General features: G+C 58.8%; 1 protein-coding gene and 1 long non-coding RNA gene across 3 annotated transcripts; one reads left to right on the forward strand and one right to left on the reverse strand.

Annotated features, from left to right (window-relative positions):
- Positions 1-379: 379 nt before the first annotated feature.
- On the forward strand, positions 380-8960 carry LOC146764897 (DNA polymerase alpha subunit B-like). 2 transcript variants are annotated; one of them, XM_085563903.1, is made up of 18 exons: positions 380-544; positions 1785-1912; positions 2008-2093; positions 2304-2358; positions 2438-2544; positions 2898-3085; positions 3511-3599; positions 3731-3886; positions 4131-4193; positions 4274-4316; positions 4836-4954; positions 5429-5467; positions 5577-5650; positions 5753-5861; positions 6398-6504; positions 6770-6829; positions 6942-7068; positions 7697-8960. In XM_085563903.1, the coding sequence occupies exons 1-18, from the start codon at positions 439-441 to the stop codon at positions 8168-8170; spliced, it is 2130 nt and encodes a 709-aa protein (XP_085420029.1). In that variant the 5' UTR covers positions 380-438; the 3' UTR covers positions 8171-8960. The 2 variants fall into 2 exon arrangements, with proteins under 2 accessions (XP_085420029.1, XP_085420030.1); XM_085563904.1 differs by having other exon boundaries at positions 8327-8960.
- On the reverse strand, positions 4971-7247 carry LOC146764898 (uncharacterized). The gene is made up of 2 exons (XR_014950587.1): positions 6958-7247; positions 4971-6488 (listed from the first exon to the last, which is right to left on the reverse strand). It is a non-coding gene; the product is annotated as an uncharacterized LOC146764898 (long non-coding RNA).
- Positions 8961-9806: the final 846 nt, after the last annotated feature.

Raw genomic sequence — 9806 nt, forward strand, 5'->3', positions numbered from 1 at the left:
CAAACGTGTATACTCCAACAAATGTTCAATATCACATATATCATACTAAAAATGACGCAAATTGTATCTACCGCACATAACACGTGTATACTCCAACAAATATTGAATATCACACTAGAAATAGCGTGAATTATATCCACCACTCATCAGGCCCGGTCGCGCCCCGGGTTCCCTCAGAGCCGCCTCAGCCCCGCCCCCTCGGCGCTCTGAGGGCGCGAACTTTCCCGCCCTTTTTCCCTCCCGCCCTTTTCCCCTCCCACCCCAATGGGCAGCACCTGGCCACGCCCCTTTCCCGCCCATCGCGCTCCTATTGGTCCGTTCCGTCTAATTATGAATGGGCACGCCCCTTTCCTCGCCGTGGCCACGCCCTTTTCTCCTTATTTGGTGTGGCCGCGCCCTCCCCTCACGGAGCGGCGCCCGCGCGGTTCGAGCGCGGCCATGGCGGAGCCGGAGCGGGGCCCGGAGCCGGTGACGGCCGAGGCGGTGCTGAGGGAGCTGCGGCTCTTCGAGCTGCGCTGCGACGGCGAGGAAGTGCCCGACAAGCGTGAGGGCTACGGGAGGGGCGCGGCCTGGGGGGAGGAGGAGATGGGGGGACTTGGGAAGGAGGAAGGGGGTGTTGGGGGCCTGTCAGAGGAGATTGGGGGTGTAAGAGGGGCTGTGAGGGGAGTGGGGGTCTGTCAGAGGAGGTTTGGGGGTGTGGGGGGAGCTGTGAGGGGTGTTGGGGGCTGTCAGGAGGTCTGGGGGTGTCAGAGGGGAGTGGGGGGCTGTCAGAGGAGGTTTGGGGGTGTCAGAGGGGCTGTGAGGGGAGTGGGGGTCTGTCTGGAGGTTTGGGGGTGTCAGAGGGGCTGTGAGGGGAGTGGGGGGCTGTCAGAGGAGGTTTGGGGGTGTCAGAGGGGCTGTGAGGGGTGTTGGGGTCTGTCTGGAGGTTTGGGGGTGTCAGAGGGGCTGTGAGGGGTGTTGGGGGCTGTCAGGAGGTTTGGGGGTGTCAGAGGGGCTGTGAGGGGTGTTGGGGTCTGTCAGGAGGTTTGGGGGTGTCAGAGGGGAGTGGGGGGCTGTCAGAGGAGGTTTGGGGGTGTCAGAGGGGCTGTGAGGGGTGTTGGGGTCTGTCAGGAGGTTTGGGGGTGTCAGAGGGGCTGTGAGGGGTGTTGGGGTCTGTCAGGAGGTTTGGGGGTGTCAGAGGGGCTGTGAGGGGAGTTGGGGGCTGTCTGGAGGTTTGGGGGTGTCAGAGGGGCTGTGAGGGGAGTTGGGGGCTGTCAGAGGAGGTTTGGGGGTGTCAGAGGGGCTGTGAGGGGTGTTGGGGTCTGTCAGGAGTTTTGGGGTGTCAGAGGGGCTGTGAGGGGAGTTGGGGGCTGTCAGGAGGTTTGGGGGTGTCAGAGGGGCTGTGAGGGGTGTTGGGGTCTGTCAGGAGGTTTGGGGGTGTCAGAGGGGAGTTGGGGTCTGTCTGGAGGTTTGGGGGTTTGGGGGGAGCTGTGAGGGCAGTGGGGGGCTGTCAGAGGAGGTTTGGGGGTGTCAGAGGGGCTGTGAGGGGTGTTGGGGTCTGTCAGGAGTTTTGGGGTGTCAGAGGGGCTGTGAGGGGTGTTGGGGTCTGTCTGGAGGTTTGGGGTGCGCTGAGGGGGAGTTTGGGGGTGTGGGGGGAGCTGTGAGGGATTATTTGGTTTATGTGGGTCACCGAGGGCTGTTGTGGGGGGTTTTGGGGGGCACAAAGGCTTGAGGGGGTGATTCGGAGGTACCCAAACGTTTTCTGGGGGGTCTGGCTGGGATTTGGGACCCCTCTGTCCCCGCAGTGGTGGAGCTGTGCCTGAGCCACAGGCTGGGCCCGGTGGCCTTGGCCAACGAGCTGCTGGCCTTCGTCACCAGCAAAGACCTGGACCTGCAGCTCACCCCCGAGGGCCTGGACGCCTTCGAGCACGAGGTGGGGGTCCCCAGTTCCCAGCTCCTGGTTTCCCCAGAGCCCCCGGGATGGCGGGGAGCACTCGCCATCCCCCCAACCCTGTCCTGCTGCCCCAGGTGCTGGCCAAGCGCGGCAGCCGCGGCCGGCGCGGGCGGGACGAGCGCCGCGGGCTCCTCCACGACATCCACTCGCTCCAGGAGCTGTATCCCTCATCCCGAGGTGATCCCGAGGACATCCCGACATTCCCCGGAGATCCCGAGCCCTTTGGGGGGGGTCTGGCAGAAAGTGGGGTGCCGTGAGCTGTCACAGATCCCCCGCAGGGGGCTGGGAATGGGAGGAATTCTTGGATTTGGGGCTCCTGGGGGAGTTTCACCCCAAACCTGCAGCGTTGGTGCCCCTTAACGCGCGCCAGCCTCGACGAGGAGCAGGAGGACGAGCTGCTGGACGCCTACACCACCCCGTCCAAGGTGGGCACCGCCCCAAAGCCGCGGGGCTTGCCTCCAGAGCAGCCTGGGAATGTCCTTTTGCTGCGCCTGTTCCCTGCAGGGCTCCCAGAAACGCAGCAACTCCACCCCGGAGACGCCGCGGCCCAAGCGAGCGGCGCCGTCCCGCAGCCCCTACGGGCTCTTCTCCCCCAGCAGCTTCTCCCCGAGGTGGGTGAGGGGCCTGGGGGGCTTCCCTGAATCCCTTTTCCCTCTTTTCTTCCTTCCCCTTAAAATCACACCATTATGGAAGATGGAGCCTTTTGAAGCTCTGTAAATTTAGGGGGGCATGGTTAAATTCCCACTGACCTCCTTGCAATCACAAAGTCTTTAAAGTTACAAACACTTGTGTTTAAACCTCGTTAACCTGTTAAAACGCCCTGCTCACAGATCAGGGAATTCATCCCTCTAAGCTCCAATTTATCATTTCGTGCTCAGAACAGGAGATTAACCCAAAACCTCACCGAGTTTCAGGGTGGGACAAGCGCAGGCCTGAACCAGCCCTGTTTTTCGTGTCCCCACAGTGTCACCCCCTCCCAGAAATACTCGTCCCGTGGGGGCCGGGGCGAGGTCGTGGCCTCGCTCGGCTCCGGCCAGGGCCTGGCCTGGCGCGGCCGCGGCGGCTGCGGCGTCACCATCTTCGGCCAGCCCGAGCAGAGCCTCAGCAAACCCTACAAGAGCATGTTCCAGAAGGCGCTGGACGTGCGGGAAGGTGGCACCGGCACCCCGGGGTGGGGTCGGGGGGTGTTGGCGACATCGGGGTCACCTTGGTGGGGTCAGGGTCAGGGGTCAGGGGGTGTTGGTGACACCAGGGTCACCTTGGTGGGGTCAGGGGGTGTTGGTGACACCAGGGTCACCTTGGTGGGGTCAGGGGGTGTTTGTGACACCAGGGTCACCCTGTTGGGGTCAGGGGGTGTTGGTGACATTGGGGTCACCCTGTTGGGGTCAGGGGGTGTTGGTGACACCAGGGTCACCTTGGTGGGGTCAGGGGGTGTTGGTGATATCGGGGTCACCCTGTTGGGGTCAGGGGGTGTTGGTGACATCGGGGTCACCTTGTTGGGGTCAGGGGGTGTTGGTGACACCAGGGTCACCCCGGTGGGGTCAGGGGGTGTTGGTGACACCAGGGTCCCCTCCCAGCGCTGGCCGGGCGGGTGGAGGAGCTCGGGGAGGTCCTGCAGAGGCACCACGGCCTGGACAGCTTCAGCTCCGCTGTGCTCCCGGCTCAGGTGAGACCCCAGCCACTGTTATGGGGTGAAACCCCCCCATTTTGGGGTGAAACCCCCCCATTTTGGGGTGAAACCCCCCCATTTTGGGTTAATCCCCCCGTTTGGGGTTAACCCCCCGTTCGGGTCCCTAGGAGCCGGTGACGGTGCTGGGGCAGATCGGCTGTGACGGGAACGGGAAGCTCAACACCAAATCCGTGCTGCTGGTGGGGGACCGGGAGCACTCGGGGGGAGCCGAGGTCCCTCTGGACCTCTCGGAGCTTCCGGAATATTCCCTGTTCCCGGGACAGGTGAGGCTTTGGGGATCCCCCTTCCCTCCTTGCCCCTTTGCCCCAATTCCCACCCTGTTCTCCCCAATTCCTGCTCCTTTTCCTTCATTCTTGCTTCTTTCCCCCTTTCCTGTCTTTTTTTCCCCAATTCCTACCCCTTTTCCCCAATCCCTGCCACATTTTCCCCCAGTTCCCATCCTTTTCCTTGGTTCCCACGCTTTTTCCCGATTTCCCGCGGTTTTCCCCCAATCCCGGTGTCCCACAGGTGGTGGCCCTGGAAGGCACCAACAGCACGGGCAGGAGGATGGTGGTGACCAAGCTCTACGAGGTGACCCCGGGGATTTGGGGTGGGATTGGGACATTTGGGGTGGGATTGGGGCATTTCTGGACCCTCCTGGTTTCCCACAGGGGGTCCCTCTGCCCTTCCACACCCCCACGGAGCCAATGGCAGGTGAGCCCTGGGGCCTTCACTTTTTGTCCCCAAATCCTCATTTTTTTGTCCCCAAATCCCCTTTTTTTTCCCCCAAAGTGCCCTTTGGATTCTCCATCTCCCCCTTTTCCTTCCCCAGTCTCCCTTTCTGTCCCCAAAACTCCCTTTATTACCCCCAAATCCCTCCTTTTTCCCCTCTCAAACTCATTTTTCATCCCCAAACCCCCATTTTGGGATCCCAAATCTCCTTTTTTGTCCCTAAATCCCCCTTTTTTATTCTCCCCAAGCCACTTTTTCTCCTCATCCCTCCTTTTTTCCTCCCCACATTCCCATTTCCATCCCCCAAACCCTCCTTTTTGTCTCCAAACCGCCCCATTTTCCATCCCTGTTCATTCCTAAACGTCCCCCTTTTCTCCTAAACCCCCTTTTCTCCCCAAAAACCCATTTTTTCTCCCCAAAAACCCCTTTTTTCTCAAAAATAATCCCATTTTTTCTCCCAAAAACTCCGTTTTTTTCCCCAAAACCCTCTTTTTTCCCCAGAGCAGAGGATGGTGCTGGTGGCCTGTGGCCCCTTCACGCCCTCGGACAGCATCACCTTCGAGCCCCTCAGTGACCTCCTGGAGGTCGTGGCCCGTGACCGCCCCGACGTTTGTATCCTGGTGAGGACAATTAACCTCATTAACCATTAATATTTAATTACCTCCATCGTTATTAACCCAATCCTGCACCCCTCACCCCGACCCCGCAGCCTCGAGACGCTTGGGAGGCTCCAAACCCTGGAAAATTCACATTAAAATCCCATCTCTGAACCCCAAAACACCCATTTTTCACCCTGGGAGTGCCCAAAACCCCTCACTTTTCACCCAGCAATCCCCAAAATCCCCGTTTTTCACCCCAAAGTGACAGAAAAGCTCAATTTTAAGAGCAAATGCTGCCCTAGGAGTCAAATCCTGATTCCCTGCCTGGGCACAATGCATCCGTTTCAGCAATTTCCACTTTTTGGTCTCATTTTGTCCTAAAATTTTAGGGGTGTGGGCTAAAATTTGGGTTCATTGATGAGAATTATTAAAAATTATCCTTTCTGGGCGGTGATTTGAAGTGACTCTTTGCTGCTTTTCCCCATTTCTCCGCAGTTTGGGCCGTTCCTGGACGCCAAGCACAAGCAGGTGGAGGTGAGGAGGGGTCCCCCCAAAACCCCCTCAATCCCTGCGGATCTGGGGCAGCAGCAGATCCCCAAAATCAGGGGAATTGTGCCAATCCCGCTGTTTTCCCCCAATCCAGAGCTGCCAGCTCCTGAGCCCCTTCTCCGACGTGTTCCGCCTCTGCCTCGGGACCATCATCGAGGGCACCAGGAGGTGGCCACGGAAACAGCCCCAAATTCCCCATCCCCACGGGGCTCTTTTTCCCCAAAAGTGCTGCTTTTCACCCCAAAATTCTCTCCTTTTTCCCTCCCGCAGTGCTGGCTCCCAGCTGGTGCTGGTGCCCTCGCTCCGGGACGTGTCCCACGACTTCGTGTATCCGCAGCCGCCCTTCTCCTTCCCCAACCTGCCCAAGGAGGACAAAGCGGTACCTGCCCCAAAATTCCGCTTTTCCCCCCCAAAAAATCCATTCCCAGCAGCTCCCCACCCCTCCTGGCAAACCCCAGCTGGGATTTGGGCTGAAATTCCCCTTTTGCTGCTGCTGCTGCTGCAGCTTCCAGGGGGACAAAGGATTTGGGATTGGAATTCCAGAGCTCCCAACGCCCCTCCCAGCCCTTTTTGGGTTCAAATTACTTCATTTAATGATTCTTTGTCCCTCAGGAGCAGATCTGACGTTCCTGCAGAAAATCTAGCTCGGCCCTGGGGATTTTGGGGAACATTTTGGGGGTTTAAGGGAAACTTGGTGGGATTGGGGCAGTTTTGAGGTGATTTAGGGCCAATTTGGGGCATTCCAGGGCAGATTTGGGGCATTCCAGGGTGGGGTTTGAGCATTTTAGGAGGTTTGGGGCATTCTGGGCTGGGTTTGGAGTGTCCTGGCTGGGTTTGGGGTGTCCTGGACGGGTTTGGGGTGCCCTGGCCGGGTTTGGGGTGTCCGTGTGTCCAGCCCCGTGTCCGTGTGTCCAGCGCGTGCTCCTGGTGCCCGAGCCCTGCACCCTGGACATCGACGGCGTCATCTTCGGCCTCACCTCCACCGACCTCCTCTTCCACATGGGGGCTGAGGAGATCAGCAGGTGCCTCTTTTTTAACCTTTTCCCCCTTTTTTGGACCTTTTCTCCTTTTTGTTTAACCTTTCCCCTTCCTTTCTTTAATCTTTCCCCCAATTTTTTAGCATTTTCCCCATTTTTTTCCCTTTTCTCCTCTGCCTTTTCTCTCTTCCCTTCCCCCCCCAATCCCCTCTTTCCCCCTGTTTTCCTTTCCCATTTTCCCCTTTTTCCCCATCCTTTTTTTCCTGTTTCCTCCCTTTTCTCACCCATTTCCCTCCCCTTTCTCCCACAGCTCCTCCGGCGTCTCCGACCGCTTCACGCGGATCCTGCGGCACATCCTGACCCAGCGCAGGTGAGGACCTCCCAAAAACCCTCTTTCCTCCCCAAAAACCCTCTCTGCCTTCCCAAAAACTCCTCCGTCCTCCCCAAAACCCCCTTTTTTCTCCCCAAAACCCCCCCTGCAGTTTCTACCCCCTGTACCCGCCCTCCGAGGAGCTCAACGTGGACTTCGAGGCGCTGGCGGCGTTCGCGGCGCTGCCGGTGACCCCCGACGTCCTGGTGACGCCGTCCGAGCTGCGCTTCTTCGTCAAGGTCAGGAATCCAGCCCTGTCCCTGTGCCCGTCCCCTGTCCTTGTCCCTGTCTCCTGTCCCTGTCCCCATCCCCGTCCCTGTTCCCTGTCCTGTTCCCCCATCCTTATCCGTGTCCCAATCCTTGTCCCTTATCCCTGTCCCCATCCCTGTCCCATGTCCTTGTCCCTGTCCCCATCCTTGTCCCCCATTGCCTGTCCCTGTTCCCTGTCCTCTGTCCCTGTCCGTGTCCCCATCCGTGTCCGTGTCCCCATCCGTGTCCATGTCCCCATCCCTGTCCCTGTCCGCTGTCCCTGTCCCTGTTCCCTGTCCATGTCCCCATCCCTGTCCCTGTCCCCTGTCCTCTGTCCCTGTCCGTGTCCCCGTCCGTGTCCGTGTCCCCATCCGTGTCCATGTCCCCATCCCTGTCCCTGTCCGTGTCCGTGTCCCTGTCCCCTGTCCTCTGTCCGTGTCCCCGTCCGTGTCCGTGTCCCCATCCCTGTCCCCGTCCGTGTCCCTGTCCCCTGTCCTCTGTCCGTGTCCCCATCCGTGTCCGTGTCCGTGTCCCCATCCCTGTCCCCATCCCTGTCCGTGTCCGTGTCCCCATCCGTGTCCGTGTCCGTGTCCCCATCCGTGTCCGTGTCCCCCACAGGACGTCCTGGGCTGTGTCTGCATCAACCCCGGGCGCTTGACCAAGGGCCAGGCCGGGGGCACCTACGGGCGGCTGCTGCTGCGGAGAGAGCGGCCGGGGGACAGCAACGGGGACAGGGATGGGGACAAAACTGGGGACAAAACCAGGGACAGAAACGAGGACAGAACAGGGGACAGGGATAGGGACAAAACTGGGGACAGAAATGGGGAGAGGGATGGGGACAGAAACATGGACAGGGATAGGGACAAAACTGGGGACAGAAATGGGGACAACAACGGGGACAAAACCAGGGACAGAAACGAGGACAGAACCGGGGACAGGGATGGGGACAGAACCGGGGACAATCCTGCAGAGAATGCCGGGGACATTCCCAGGGACATTCCCAGGGACATTCCCAGGGACATTCCCAGGGACATTCCCAGGGACGCCCCCCGGAGCAGCCCCTGCGTGGCCGCCCAGGTCGTGAGGATTTGAGCTCCCAGCTCTGCCCGTTCCCACCCAGGGCTGCAGGGGAAGGAATTGGGGTTAAAACTCCTGGAATTCTGGTTAAAACTCTGGGAATTCTGGTTAAAACTCCTGGAATTCTGGTTAAAACTCTGGGAATTCTGGTTAAAACTCCTGGAATTACAGTTAAAACTGCTGGAATGAATTCCGGTTTAAAAGCCCCAGAACCGTTTGGCACGTGGAGGATTTCCCCAGGAGGATTCAGGATTCACCTCCAGTAAAACAGAATTTGGGAAGCGGAGTCCGGGCGTGGGATCCTCCCTGTCCTGGCGTCACCCTTTGCCTTCGGTGACCTCATTAGGGAACTTGGAGTTTAATTAGTCCAGAACCAATTAATTGTGGAATCCTGGTGTTGCTTCCTGCTGCTTCCCAGGAAAAAACAGCTGCGGGTCTGGCTTTGACCCTTTTCCCAAAATTTTTGCCCCAAATTGATGATGATGATGATGATGATGAAGGTGAAAATTAATTAAAGTTTCTGCCTGTCCCGGTGTCATTTCCTATGGGAAAAGATAAATCCAAGGGGTGGATTTTGGGGGAAAACCAGAGAAAATTGGGGCTGGGAAGGGAAACTCACAACTCTGCTGTGTGGCCGGAATTTTCCCAAAAATCTCCTTTTTCTCCCTAAATATCTGCATGGAGCAGTTGGGAAGTGCCAAGGTCACCTCCCGGTTCCTCCTCTGCTCTTTGCCCAATTCCAGCACTTCTCACCCCAAATCAAATACAGTTTTTCCAACATCCATAAAATCTTACTTTCCTCTCATTTCCAGCTTTATTTTCGGGTTTTTTTGCACCTGAGGGGAGGGGAGCAGAATCCCTTTCCCTCCCAGGTTTCCCCTTGGGTTCTCCTCCCCCCGCCTCGGTTTCCCTTGGAAAAACTCCGATTTTGGTTAAAACAGCAGCAGGAAGAGCCAGAGCCGGGTCCTGGGGGGATTTGGGGAATTTCGACTCTTCCCCCCCACAGAGCCCCCACCGTACGATCCATCCCTAATTCGGGATTTAATTCGGGAATTCCGAGGGTTTTGGGGAGGGAGCCGGTCCCGCTGGGGTTTTTCCAGATTTATTTTCGGGGCTCCTTCCCAGAGGAGAGGCCGAGGGAGCTCCGGGAATTCCCGGGAAGGGAAGCGAGGCCGGGATGGGGGCCTGGGATCCGCTCGGGAGCGGCTGCGCCGGGACCGATCCCGAATCCTGATCCCAAATCCTGATCCCAAATCCCGATCCCAAATCCCGGCCCCGATCCCGAATCCTGATCCCAAATCCTGATCCCAAATCCCGATCCCGAATCCTGATCCCAAATCCCGATCCCAAATCCTGATCCCAAATCCCGGCCCCGATCCCGAATCCTGATCCCAAATCCTGATCCCAAATCCCGGCCCCGATCCCGAATCCTGATCCCAAATCCTGATCCCAAATCCCGGCCCCGATCCCAATCCCGAGGTCCGCAGGTGACACCGCCGGGAATTCGGGAAAAGGGAAGGGAAGGGAAGGGAAGGGAAGGGAAGGGAAGGGAAGGGAAGGGAAGGGAAGGGAAGGGGAGGGGAGGGAAGGGGAGGGAAGGGGAGGGAAGGGAAGGGAGGGGAAGGGAAGGGAAGGGAAGGGAAGGGAAGGG

This window comes from Lonchura striata, chromosome 31 (assembly GCF_050655825.1).
Source record: "Lonchura striata isolate lonStrDom1 chromosome 31, ASM5065582v1, whole genome shotgun sequence".
In the NCBI taxonomy this organism is placed as follows: domain Eukaryota; kingdom Metazoa; phylum Chordata; class Aves; order Passeriformes; family Estrildidae; genus Lonchura; species Lonchura striata.